Here is a 14,768-nt window from a genome sequence, read left to right on the forward strand (position 1 = left end):
TTTTCATTATTCTTGATGGATTCAGTCATGCCCACTGCCCCAGGCAAACCAGGTCACAAGCCAAGTCTGTCCCTGGACTAGAAGAGAGAAGAAAGGCTTAGCAGTGGACATGAGGAGGTGGACGGGGTCGTGTGATCAGAGTTCGGGTCTTGTGATACAGACATCGAAGGAGCATGAAATAAATAAGTGAAGACTTTATACAAAGTAGGATTTAAAGCTGCAGCTATGGATTATTTTAGTAATCAAGTATTTTATCGATTAATCGAGTACTTTATAAAAACTCATCACCCCCCCCCCCCAGTGCCATCATGTCCCCCACAGTGCCATCAGCCTCTCCATGCCATCATATCCCCCAGTGCCATCAGCCTCTCCGTGCCATCATATCCCCCAGTGCCATCAGCCCCTCCATGCCTTGTCCCCCAGTGCCATCAGCCCCTCCATGCCATCATGTCCCCCAGTGCCATCAGCCCCTCCATGCCATCATGTCCCCCAGTGCCATCAGCTCCTCCGTGCCATCATGTCCCCCAGTGCCATCAGCTCCTCCGTGCCATCATGTCCCCCAGTGCCATCAGCCCCTCCGTGCCATCATGTCCCCCGGTGCCATCAGCCCCTCCGTGCCATCATGTCCCCCGGTGCCATCAGCCCCTCCGTGCCATCATGTCCCCCAGTGCCATCAGCCCCTCCGTACCATCATTTCCCCAGTACCATCAGCCCCTCCATGCCATCATGCCCCCCAGTGCCATCAGCCCCTCCATGCCCCCCCCCTCCCCCTGTAATACTTACCTTTCCTGGCAGGGTGCACGGCTGGCCTATATGGAGTCCACATCTGTAGCATCTTCTTCCCAACTGCACTGGGACCTGACGTCACACAGCATAAGGCAGCGCACGCTGATGATGTGTGCACGCCAGGCCCAGGACAGTGCAGCGCGGTGCCAACGGGAGACCACAAAGCGGTGAGCGATAGGCTTCACTCACGCTCCGTGGTCACATGATCAAAACAAACCCTCGATGCAGGACAACTGCATTGAGTATTTTTTTTGTGTCGATTACATCGAGTAATCGTTGCAGCCCTAGTGGGATTCATGACCGTAAGTGAATTTTGCCCAGAAGGTTAAAGGGATTGCAGTTTTATTTTAATATCTACCCGCAGCCAACAGGACCAAGACCAAAATCCATACTCATCTAGTCCCCACTATGTGGTTCCGGCTATTGTCACTAGACTTTCAGTCCTTGTCCGTCAACTTCCACATGAACAATGTCAAGTGTCCCGCTGCAGCTAAAGACCGGCCTCAACAGTGACGTGTCCCTAAGCCACATGTAACCCAGCAATGATGCACCACTTGCGGGCAGTCAAGGGCTCTAGCAGCACAGATGACCCCCATCTTTAAAGAAGTCGACCAAAACCAGTAAAAAGAGCTAGGGAGTAGGAACAGACCTGTAGGGACCAGGTGAGTAGGGATCCCTTTAGAGGTCACACTGGCTGAGGAGCAGATTTACAAATTAAAAAACCTGGAACAACCCCTTTAAGGACTCTGTCAACTCAAACTACACATATAGGCCACGATTCATCAAGACCGCCATTTGCTACAGTCTTAATGGCTCCTTCCACGGCGCAGGCCCTATGTAATTCATGATGAGGTGCAGGCCTCGTCATAAATTACAAGGATCCTCCAGCAGTCCGTAGTGGGGTTGCACCCCAGCTCACACTCTGCCCCCTTTTCGTAAACTTGGGGACAGCGGCATAACATGCCAACTGTGACTAGAAAAATCACGTCATGAAAAAGTCACAAATCCTGGGGCAGAGGGAATAATGAATTTCCTCCACAGGGTCAACTTATTTAGTCAGATTGTCACTATTTTTGTTTTGTTAAAAAAAATAAAAAAAGTTTAAATATATTTCAAATACCAAAAACGTATTTCAAATGTTAACTGTATTTAAATCGGAAGTAGCACTTTGTGTTAAAAAGTAACTGGAGGAATGATGGTTTTCATGCACGGACTCTGAAGATCCCTCATTCGCCACCTTATATTTTTGGAGGTAAAATACAATATAAAATAAAAGAGGAGAAGGAAGAAAACCCCTGTAAGAGAGATGGCTTCAGCAGAGAATGGAAAGTTATAAAGAAAGGAAAGCGCTTCAGACTTTCAATGCTGTGTGCCCCAGGACATTGGCAGATGATACCAGGGGGAAATCTCACACAGAGAGGAATCATCATTAATCACACAGCGGTTATTAGCACCTCACACATTTCCATTAGGCCTCCACAAGACAAACTGCACATCATTTATAGAGCTGTGGGTTCAGGCGATGCAGGGTTAAAGAGCCTAACAAGACAGGAAAGAGTGTCAACCTGCACAACGCCACTTAACATATCTGTTCAACCGCATTTTACCCAGAATCTTATAAATATGCCAAAATAGAGAAAAAAAGATTGATGCCCTGGCACCATATAGTCCAGCATTACCGTACCACAAATGTGCCGAATCTGCGGAACCAGAACTCTAGGCGTCTGCAGAACCCAGGTCCAGGACTCCGACAAGATCTTCTCTAAGGGCAAATTCATATGCAGTAGATTTGCTGCAGAAATTTCTGCAACTTAAAATCTGGTCCAACTGCTGCATGTAAATATACCCCAAAAGCATACAGAACCGCTACACTGGAACTTCTAGATAACGTTCACCGGAAGCCGTACCACAGGGAGGAGACGTCTTTTTGTCCCCACATTTTGAAACCGATAATTTGTCCACTATTTCAGGGTACAGATAACATTAGGGGTATGGGGGAGAAAAAATAAATAAATAAAAAAATAATAATAATATTCCCCCATTGTTTTTTGCGATTCATACTTACGGTGCTCACCATGTGGTAGAAATAACATGTTAAAAGGAGATGTCCAGCTTTTAGCAAGTGAACACCCTGCAGCCCCTCCAATCAGCTGTTTGGGTGTAGCTCCAGCACTACACAGCTCCATCAACTGAACAGTGGACAGAGCTCGTCAGTGCAGCACAACTCCCATTGACTTTAATGGCCGAAAATCCCTCCAATAGCCGACAAGGCAGTCAGTGGAGCTATACCCAAACAAGTAGGTCGGCCCCTTTAACTCTATCCTGCGGGTTGTTGCAATTACAGTGGTTTTACGAGATTTTTGAATTGATGACCTACCCTAGGTCATCAGTATCTGATCAGTGGGCATCGAGCACCTGGGATCGCCGCCAATCAGCTGTTTGAGAAGGCACCGCATTAGTGCCGCGGCCTTCCAACAGATTTTCCTAGACCATGTGACAACACGTTCATCAGTAACATAGCCTAGGTGCTATGAAGTGAATGGGGCTGAGCTGCAATACTAAGCACAACCACTACCAAATGGACGGCGCTGTGCTTGGTGAGCTGAGAGAAGGCCATGGTGCTACTGCGAGTGCCTGTGCCTTCTCAAACAGCCGATTGGCGGGGGTCCCAGGTGTCAAACCCCCACCGATCAGATATCGATGACCTATCCAGAGGGTAAAAACCCCTTTAAAAAGGTTTACCAAGTGCAGTACAAAGCGGTGTGATAACGAGAGGCTATACTGTTATGTACTTGCCCAGCCACACTCCCGTGAGGAGTCTGGTCGCACTACTACTGTGTCGCTTAACCACTATGGCAACCAACCCTGCTGACAGTGGAGCTGGTCAGCCTATTAGAGATTAAAGACGTTGGGGACAACCAAGGTCGGCACAGGCGTCACATGCTTCCTGAAGTCGGGATATTTAAATAGACAACTGCTGGCCACAGTTGCCTGTGATTTGGTCTTCTTGCCTCACACGCGTCGTTTGTCTTTCATGCCGATTCCTAGACGTCGCTTCTGAATGCCGATTCTGGTTCTGACATGACCTCCTTGTTTCGACCCTGCTTGGTATATTACTCTGCGTTTGTTCCTTCCTTGGTTCTAAAGGTACTCTCTGGTTTTGACTTGCCCTGTCTGACTTCCCCTTTTGTCTCCCCTAAGTAGGTCCTACAAGCTTAGTCAGGTCAGGGACCGTCGCCCAGTTGGGAGCTGCTATTTATGGCAGACTTACTTGAAGTAGAGACAGTGGTGTTGGTGGAGGTCAGGTCTGCACTGCTCTCTACCTGATGTGGCATACTATTATGCCGCTATGCACAATCTTTTGTAAAGATTGTTGCAAAAATTTCTGCAACAAAAACAACTGAGAATGTCGGCACATGATGCCGGACTCCTCCTCTCATGATAGTAGCGGGATCCCAGCAGTCAGACCCCCAGCAACCAAAACACTGATTGCAAATCTTATAGATGGGCCAGAAAGTGGAGGGGGAAGCCCTGCAAAGTAGATGACCCACCAGTTTGTGCAAAATGTAAAGACCTACAGAAAAGTAAAGGCCCTGGGAAAAATGTCAGCATACACATCTATTAGCAGGCTCATATTATTTATAGAGCATTCCCCATAGCTTTGTACAGCTGGACACAAAAGTAATAGCGTCTCACCGTCTAGACACAGGTTAATGAAAAATGGTATAGTGGGCTCCACTCCGGGGAACTTCCAATGGAAAAAGGAGACCTTCCTTAATGTAGTTACTATATTTATATTATTATAGCTGAACGCTATAACTTCCATGTCAGATGAATATTTAATGCAGTCAATGAGAAAGCAGCAGTAAAGTCTCCTGAACAGTCTTGTTATAATAAAGAGTCACTACAAAATGGAGTCACGTGTGCGAACCATTGTAAATAGGGACAATTAACCGAACGGCGGAAAATAAAAAACTATATTTCGCTGGCTGCTACTGGCAACCCCATCATTTTCCCAGGGCAAAGGGTGGCACCAGAAACAACAGCACCTAAAGCGAACCCGTCAGGAGAGGTTAGCGGCCCTATCAGGGAAGCAACGGTACCGTTTACACGGGAGGGTCCGACAGCCCTTGAAAACAGGGACACCAAAAGCCATTCAGGGGTTAAAAAAAAATATATAAAATACTCGGCTCATCCACTTGATGAGACTTCTCACTGTAGGCTTTAGAACCTGATGCTCCAAGCGTGGTGACGTCACATCATGGTAAGGGCACAGGTCCTGCTGCCTCCTGTGAGGAGCGAGCGCTCCATCGCGTGCAAGTGGATGAGGATTTTTTTATTTTCCTTTTATTAATTAATCTGTCAACACTACCAGGGTGTGGGGGGGCACAATGAATTTCAAATATTTATAGTGAAGGGCACTAAAGGGGCATCATTAAGGGTGCATTCACACGACTGTATCTTTATCTTTTTATGCGGTATTGCAGAACGGACATACGGAAGCGGACAGTAAACTGTGTGCTGTCCGCATCTTTTGCGGCCCCACTGAATTAAATGGGTCGGTATCCAATCTGCAAAAAATGTAGAACGGATGCGGACCAAAAATATGGTCGTGTGATTGGGACCTCATATTGAAGGGGCATTATGTGAGAAATTACTTATACTGGTGGCACTAAGAGAACACTGGACACTGAAGAGGCACTATGTTTCATTATTCCTACTGGGGGCACTATAGGGGCCTTTTAATGTTCAGGAGCAATGTGGGGGGCATAAAATATACCGAGTACACTGAAGGGGTTGGGATACAATAAAATAAAAAAAAAGCCAATGAACATGAACTCCATCCATCAGTCACTGTGTGTGGGTGGAGCCATCAGGACTCTCCCTGTCTCTCCGAAGAGTCCTGTCAGGATTTACTTCGTTTTTTACTCAGAAATCCTGTTTTATATCATATAAACCTTTATATCCTAGAGCTCAGCTTCTCTCCCTCTATCAAATACTGCTCTCAGGTAGGGCAGCAGAAATTACCTGACAGGTTTGGCTTAGGCTACATGCAAATGAACGCACCGCGTTTTGCGGTTCGGAAATTGCGATCCGCAAAACAAATATGCCGCCTGTGAGCATTGAACAATCTGCGGAACCAGCCGCCCATAATAGAAATGCCTATTCTTGTCCGGATAAGAATAGGACACGTTCTAGTTTTTTTTTCTGGGGACATGGAACGGAGCACATGGAGTGCTGTCCGCATCTTTTGCGGCCCCATTGAAGTGAACGGGTCCGCATCCGAGCCGCAAGAAATGTGGTTTGGATCCGGACCCAAACAACGGTCGTGTGCATGAGGAATTATAAGACTGCAAGTAATTAAAAAACAAAAAATTTAAACCCCAACATAACTTAATACCTGAAAACAAGGTACCGGTCTGCTCAAGTAGCACGCACAATACAACACAACCCAAGCGACATGATCACCTAGGCGGTATGTAGGCTTCAATGTCATGTTATTCCTTATGTACAGAGACGGCTTACCTTACTACTGTTGGGCAAAATTAGCTCGTACGTTATCAGATCACAGTGTACAGAACTACGGTCAGAGTCCCTTAAATTCTCAAGAAGAACATATAAATTTGTCATAGGCTGGCAGATTCATCGAGGAGTCGGAGTCGCCACCATGACCTTCTCAATAAGTGCAGGAAAAAACCACAAGCCAATATTGATAAAGGAAGTCATGGGCCACAAAGAACACGAACAATAAAAGACTTCTTCTAATGTGGGATGAATAGCGCACACTTACCTGCAAGGAAGAGCATCCACCTTGTGCAAGATCAAATGATGCCACTTTGTGATCAGAGTGCACAATCTACTACACAATCCCCTTCTCTGCAGAAAGTCATCTCAGCTTTACACCTGTGATGGGGTCTTCCGAGGACACTCCCCTGCTGCTTGATTGACAGGGCAGATCATATCGCTCAGCCCTACCATCTGCCAGAGCAGCAACACTTCCGGGTAGCAGCGAATAAACAGTCGCTGCACCTCTTGTGGAAGCAGAGCCTCTGTGCTTGCACCGCTACTTGGAGCAGTGGCGCAGGCGCAAAGTTGTCAGGGCCGGCCCGGTCATTCAAGGGGAGGGAGAAGGTCCCATCTTGGGTGCAGAAGTCTACCAGATGAGACAAATCAAAGCTACGAACGAATCGATTTGCTCATCTCTACTCTGCTCCTCACCTAACTTCATGGCAGGTCTACCCAGCAGCACGCCACTAATTAAAAGGGTCGGCCCATCCCACATACCTCTGTGACCCACAGGTATTTCTAGAACGTGGCCGCCCGGCGCAAGCGAGATCGTCCTCTATCCACTTCTTTGGGAGTGACAAAAAAAAAAGCCAAGCGCTGGCTCTTTTCGGAACTCCCACAGAGGTGAATGATAAGGTGGCCACACTTGCGCAGTGTGCTCTCCATTCACTTCTATGGGAGTTCCAAAAAAAATCCAGAAGAGAATGGAGAGCATGTGGCGCATGCGCGGTGCCTTCACTTTCGCTTTGGGGGCCCAATTCTAGAGATAGATGCAGGACCCACATATATCTGACATTGGTGAGACTCGCTATCCCCATGTGTGAGATGGGCCAACCCCTTTAAGAGTATCTGAATATCGCTATGCTAAGTAAAAGGCATCATTACATTTATCTGAGCTAGTCCTGCCTGGTGCGAGATTAGTACGCTGCAAGCTGAAGGATCCGAGAGTCACCTGCCTGGCGTCATACTAAAGTCGGACCAAAGCTAGAGCGGGGGATCAGCAACCTTCAACAGTCCAGCTGCTGTGAAACTACAACTCCCAGCATGCACTCTAAGGGTACTTAAACACTTGCGGCAGAGGATTCCGGCAGGCAGTTCTGTCGCCGCAACTGCCTGCCCGATTCGGCAATCCGGACGCAAACAGATGGCATTGCACGGATCCGTCTCTCCAGTGTCATCCGGAAAAACTGGTAATTTATTTTTGGCCATTTTTAAAGGTCCGCGCAGGCCAGAAGAACAGATACATCAATGCTGCAATTTTCATGCCGGATCCGGCACTAATACATTTCAAGTGTTCAGGATTTTTGGCCGGAGAGAAAAATAAAGCATGCTGCGGTATTTTCTCCGGCCAAAAAACGTAAGAGGGATTGAACTGATGCATCCTGAACGGATTGCTCTCCATTCAGAATGCGTTAGGATAATACTGATCAGTTTTTTCCAGTATTGAGCCTCCGGTATTGAGGACTGAACTCAATACCGGAAAAGAAAAACGCTAGTGTGAAAGTACCCTTACTAGGCTCTTCTTGTAAATCCCATAAGGCTACTTCCACACTAGCATTTTTTGCTGGATCCGGTAGGGTTCAGCAAAAACGCCTCCGCTACTGATAATACAACCATCTGCATCCGTTATGAACGGATCCGGTTGTATTATCTTTAATATAGCCAAAACGGATAAGTCATGAACTCCATTGAAAGTTAATGGGGGACGGATCCATTTTCTATTGTGGCAGAGAAAACGAATCCGTCCCAAATGACTTGCATTGGGGTCATGACGGATCCGTTTTGCTCCGCGTCCCCAAACGGAAAGTAAAGTACAACATGTTGCGGTTTGCTCTTTGGTACGGGAACGCAACTAAACGGAACGCTTTGCATTTTGGGGCATTCTGTTCTGTTCAGTTCCTATTGAAGATGAATGGGGACAAAACTGAAGCGTTTTGTTTCTTCTTCTCGGTATTGAGCCCCTATGACGGAACTCAACACGGGAAAACTTTAACGCTAGTGTGAAAGTACCCTAGAAGTGAAAGGAGGATTCTGGGAGTTGTATCTTCAGAACAGCTGGAGTGCCGGAGGTTGCTGGTCCCTGTTGTACCCATCTGCGCTGATGGAGACCACTATATAAAATACAGTTACTGCTTTTAGTAGCAATTCGGACGCCAAACCTAGAATCAACGTGCAAAGGGGTCTTCACTACAGTAAAAAAAAAAAAAAAGCGACAAGTTCATGTGTGGTGACCCTAAGGGTCCATTCACACGTCCGTTGTTTCTTTCCTGATCTGTTCCGTTTTTTGCGGAACAGATCTGGACCCATTCATTTTCAATGGGTCCTGAAAAAAATCGGACAGCTCAATGTCTGATTTTTTTTTTTCAGGACCCATTGAAAATGAATGGGTCCAGATCTGTTCCGCAAAAAACGGAACAGATCAGGAAAGAAACAACGGACGTGTGAATGGACCCTAACTCTGAATGAGGTGGTTTCTGCAGGTCCTAACCAGATGAATAGGACAGTTTGTCAGGCTAGGTTCACATCTGCAGCGCTTTTCTGTTCTAGTATATAAAAAAAAAAAAGAGAAAAGGGAGTAGGGGGATATGCTGGAAACCAACAGCGCCAGACAGACCCGACTGACTATAATAGAGACCTTCAGGTGTCCACGATTCTACTGGACTACATACTGTTGCATTGTTTGCCTGAAACTGCCATGGAGGTGCCAAAGGGTGCATTCACACGACCACAAAATACAGATGATGCCCATGTCACATCTGTTTTTTTTTTTTTGGGTATCCAATGCAACAATGCCTATTCTCGTCTTCAAAACAGACAAGAATACGACACATTCTATTTTTTTTTTGTGGGGCTGCGGAACGGATGCGGTCAGCATTTTTTGTGGCCCCATTGAAATTAATGCGGAAAAATACGATCATGTTAATGGGGCCTAACTGAACTTCAAATGTGAGCCTAGTATGGTGTGCGGCTATGCCCATAGAGCTCCAGTGTGGAAGGCATCACTGCAGGGTGGCACCCGCTCTATCTGCCCCGGGTTCACCATAGACTTTCTCCTTTACACATACAATGCATGACATGAAATAGCAGACTGCTTCGGAAGGCTGGCCCATCTGCTTCAGCTGTAAAACCATCATGTCCCCCATTCACCATTCCCCATAAACCAGTGAACGATGGAAGAATTAGCACAAAACCTGCCACTGACACTGCAGAGCCGTCCTCCTCCGAACAGCAGAAGAAACACGTGTACACTTCCTACGGAGGATCCAACAGGATCTGCTCCTGAAAAGGTCATTTACACCGCGCCCTCTTCACACGGGTGAAACTGGCACAATCCTATGGTGTTTTATAGAGACTACATGGCAGCGGCCATGTCACCAAACAGGATTTATGATGTATATGGAGTCAGAGCTACAGAGTGTACATGACAGCCATAGGGGCCTATAGTCCTGTGTGCAGTGAAAGCCCTGGGGGGTCGTGGTTTTATTTATTTGCATCTTAAGGGGGCACAGCTCCTGAAAACCACAAGATTTACACTCCAGATCCAACTCACCGCAAGCATCATTCAACATTGGTAGTGTGTACACATCAGTCGGCCCTGAAGCTTGCAATCTGGTAGAACGCCTCTACTAAAAGAGTTTGTCTTCTATACTGGAAGTCACGTCACAAAAACTATATTTTCTCTGGACATTTCCAACGTTTAACAATATACAATAGATCTATCTATATTACTTAGGCACCATTCATTCCATAGCACTGTACATATGATGTAGATATCTTTTTATCTATCTGCCTACCTACCTCTATCTATCTGCCTACCTACCTCTATCTATCTATCTATCTATCTATCTGCCTACCTACCTCTATCTATCTATCTATCTGCCTACCTACCTCTATCTATCTATCTATCTGCCTACCTACCTCTATCTATCTATCTATCTGCCTACCTACCTCTATCTATCTATCTATCTATCTGCCTACCTCTATCTATCCATCTATCTATCTGCCTACCTACCTCTATCTATCTATCTATCTGCCTACCTACCTCTATCTATCTATCTATCTATCTGCCTACCTACCTCTATCTATCTATCTGCCTACCTACCTCTATCTATCTATCTATCTATCTGCCTACCTACCTCTATCTATCTATCTATCTGCCTACCTACCTCTATCTATCTATCTATCTGCCTACCTACCTCTATCTATCTATCTATCTGCCTACCTACCTCTATCTATCTATCTATCTGCCTACCTACCTCTATCTATCTATCTATCTGCCTACCTACCTCTATCTATCTATCTATCTGCCTACCTACCTCTATCTATCTATCTGCCTACCTACCTCTATCTATCTATCTGCCTACCTACCTCTATCTATCTATCTGCCTACCTACCTCTATCTATCTATCTGCCTACCTACCTCTATCTATCTGCCTACCTACCTCTATCTATCTATCTGCCTACCTACCTCTATCTATCTATCTGCCTACCTACCTCTATCTATCTATCTGCCTACCTACCTCTATCTATCTGCCTACCTACCTCTATCTATCTGCCTACCTACCTCTATCTATCTGCCTACCTACCTCTATCTATCTGCCTACCTACCTCTATCTATCTGCCTACCTACCTCTATCTATCTGCCTACCTCTATCTATCTATCTGCCTACCTCTATCTATCTATATCTCACAGGAGGCCGCAGCTATTTAAAAAGTGTTGCGTTTACTTCGTATACTTAAAAATCTAATTGTATTCCCAAAATAGTTTAAAAAACTGAATGACAACATTTCTCACCGCGGACACTTTTTCCATGTGTGCCCCACAGAACTAGATGTCTATTCCCAAGTCTCTGACCCACACAATAATGCACTGCATGTAATATATACCTATCACATTGTACTAAACCCCACATATACACAAAGACCCCGCTGCTGAGGGTATATATACGGCCTCCACGATTCTTCGATAGCGACTTCACGCTTTATATTTTCTGTTACCGGGCCATCTAATGATTGGCCTATAGTTATTCCTCTACAGAAATGATATTAAAATACCACAATATTTGGTAGCAGAATGACGGCTGTAAAGTCGAGTCTATAAACCCTGTATGTACTATATGGAATAATACTCCGTCACCCCTATAGGCACATGACAGAATACCGATCAGCCCATGTGTCCACTTCCAGCGACATCGCCACAGGAGAAGAAAAGAAAAGAAAAAGAAAACCCGGCAGTAAAATCTGCATTGTATCTAATGTAATGGCCGCTCCCCGGAGCTCTGAGGTTAGAGTCATTCCGACCTGGGCTCAGACCTGACAGATAACGACCCAGCAGGAAGCCTGACTTAGCCGCCAGTGACAACCTAGTCCACAACCGGCCGTCACAGGGATGAGAAATGAAAAAGCAGCCGCTCGCCTGCTACGTCCTGGCAGCGTAGGCCGCAGCGTAAGCTTTGCCTGTTGCCATCTCCCTGTGAAAAGCAGCTGTTAATAAAAAAATATATATATTTTTTAAAGTTACTATATTTCTATTAAAAACTTCCGTAGAGGTAAACTTCATACATAGATCATTTATCACTAGCTGTAAGACATTCTTCTTGGACTGGTTACTATGTAGCCGCCTCCTAGAGATACAATGTATCACACCTGAAGTCCTAATATTTACCATCTGGCCATTTCCTTCCCCAACATCAGACACCTGAACTGGACCAAGGTTTTCTGCAGGTCGGATCGTAGCTGCCCAGATGGAAGATTTCTTCCCTTTTCCATGGGGCGGTAAATGGGGCACACTGCTGGGCCATGAATGCCAGGGCCTGAGCGAGGCCTAGCACTGGGAATGGTCTTGAATTCACTAATGACCGCCGAGGACGAGGAGACAGAGAATATCAGAAATATTTGGGGGATGGGATACAAGTGCCGTTATAACGACCCCTAGCAGAACCCCCTATAATAAAACACAATTTATTTCTTTAAAAAAGTACAAAAAGGTGTCCCCCCCCCCCGGACTACAGCTCTCAGCCATACCGTATAATGACCGATACCAGGGTCAGGTGACATCAGGCTACCTGCACATGTTGCCGATTGTACATCCAGATTTTTTGCGCAGAAAAAACCCAGCATAAACGTGAATAAGATGACTTCTCACGTACATTTGGCGTATATTTTCCGTTCGAAAATTAACCCGACGTGCGGATTTTAAAACGCACAGAACGCAAAACTGTCTTTTCCCCAAAGACTGAAATGGCATTGTTAAAATCCAAAACAAAAACGTGGATACACAGTGCAGATTAGGTGGTTTTAGTGCAGATTTTCTGCAAACAAATCTGCAATGTGCCCCCTTAGGCCACTTCCAAACACATGCCAACCCCTAGACGTGGGTGACAGGGCGTAGGAGCTCATCTGAAAATTACTCCAGAAAAACGACGTATATACCCTACGTTTACGGATTGTGCCATTTTCACCATCCCTGGCAAAAGCAAAGAATTTTTTTTCTGTTATGCCAATCAAAACATGGCGGGCACACTGAGGTTTAGCCTTCACCCTGGTGCCCGCTTTACTTCATGGCGCGATATATAAAAAGCTCAGTGACATTTGTCACCCACCATAAAAACCTAAGGGTGGTTGTCTGCCTCCATAATGCCCCCGACTACCATAAAGCTGCGGTGCCAGCTGTGCAGACCCTCTACCCTGGCACATTACACCGGATCTGCTCGCTCGGTGCACTTCACAAACACATTACCCAACTCCGACGAGACGTAAACAGGCCCGGCGGCAAACTTGACCTCTCTGGCGCTTCCACTGGGGCACTAAAACTTTATGGTGCCATCTCTATCCTACATGCCAGCTGCACCAGGGTCACGTTAGACAGGATTCGGGCAATTCCTCCTAAACTCATCACTTTTGGCTCAAGTTTCTATCAGGTAACCACGCAAGATCCAAGCGTCATGCCAATGACATATGGAAGTCTTTACGCTCAGGTCATTAAGGAAGTATGTGCCCCCCCCCCCCCCCCTTAGGTGGTATGGTCCAGCTCAGCAGTAGACTGTCCGCTCTGGGAGCCAGGATCATACTTCTGGGCCAAGCCACCACACGTTCTGGAGAACATGAACCATACGTGCAGTTTTCAGGATTACAAAAAAAGAAAAAAAAAGAAAAAGGGAATTTTTTGGGAAGTCTCACTGGGCCAGGTTAGTTGAACGTGTCCCAAAATGTGGTGTGTGTGTGTGACGCTCAAGAACAAGACCCTAGAAAAGTTTCTGTGGGCCAGGTCAGGAGAAAAGAAAAAAAAGAAGAAGGTCTGAGACTAGGAACTCATTTTAGGGTTGGAGTTTGGACATTTCCTCCCTGAGCCCCAGATGTTTGGGGAGGGGGAAAGGTAAACAGAGCAGTGGCATGGGAAGAACATAGGATGAACATGTATGTGACATGGGTGCTCACCTGGCCTGTGCTTCATCCAGACTCTGGTCAGTGATGGTCATGATTTGCTGTAGTATATCCCCGATGTCCTGCTTCCTGCCCCCCTCCCCCTCTGTAGCCCCAGTGCCATCCTGCATGTGTTGGGACAGGCTGGGGTGACCTGGCATCCCCACCCCGGGGTGGCTATGCATTAGCCTGGGCTGATCATCCATCTCCAGGAGCGAGCCCTGCTCTGCAGCACCCTCGGTGCACCCTGCAGCACACACGGAACTCTTATTGTTCTGCTCCCTCCTGCCTTTGTTGTGGCTCCCTCCTGTAAATCCCAGGGCGCAGGAATCCGTCCAGATCCGGACAAGTCCAGCAGAGCACGGAGGATAGGATCCAGGCGGCGGAGGCTCTCACCCCGGCAGCTCTCCCGGAGGCTGGGCTCTGCACCGGGGCACGGAACTTCCACGGTGCTCGGTGTCCTGCTTTTGTTCGGGGCTCCGACTCTCGGCTTCTTCTCCTCCTCCCTCCCGCGTCTAGCCCTCTCTCCTCCGGAGCTGACACACAGCACAGAATGGAGACCCAGCTCCCGCCCCGACTGCGCGCTCACTGGCTGCGGCGGGGACCTGACCACGCCCACCCCGGCGCCCGATTGGTGGACGCGCGGGTCACTCCCCTCCCCCTCCTCTCCCTTCCTCCTGTCAATCACTGAGGTTCAGAGGTGGAGAATGTGAAAGAGAAAAGGAGAGAGAGAAGGAGAAGAAAGCGGCCAGCGTCTTAAAGGAGAACGGCCC

At 47.0% G+C, this 14,768-nt stretch overlaps 1 protein-coding gene across 8 annotated transcripts in view; it reads right to left on the bottom strand.

Moving 5' to 3' along the window:
- Positions 1 to 14,559, bottom strand: part of PBX1 (PBX homeobox 1) — a 132,977-nt gene extending 118,418 nt beyond the window's left edge. For all 8 annotated transcript variants that reach the window (XM_040406934.1, XM_040406931.1, XM_040406935.1 and 5 more), the window contains exon 1: positions 14,011 to 14,559. In XM_040406934.1, coding sequence (XP_040262868.1) covers positions 14,011 to 14,201 — 191 coding nt within the window. In that variant the 5' untranslated portion in view covers positions 14,202 to 14,559. The remainder of the gene's footprint in view (positions 1 to 14,010) is intronic.
- Positions 14,560 to 14,768: the final 209 nt, after the last annotated feature.

This window comes from Bufo bufo, chromosome 9, assembly GCF_905171765.1.
Source record: "Bufo bufo chromosome 9, aBufBuf1.1, whole genome shotgun sequence".
In the NCBI taxonomy this organism is placed as follows: Eukaryota; Metazoa; Chordata; class Amphibia; order Anura; family Bufonidae; genus Bufo; species Bufo bufo.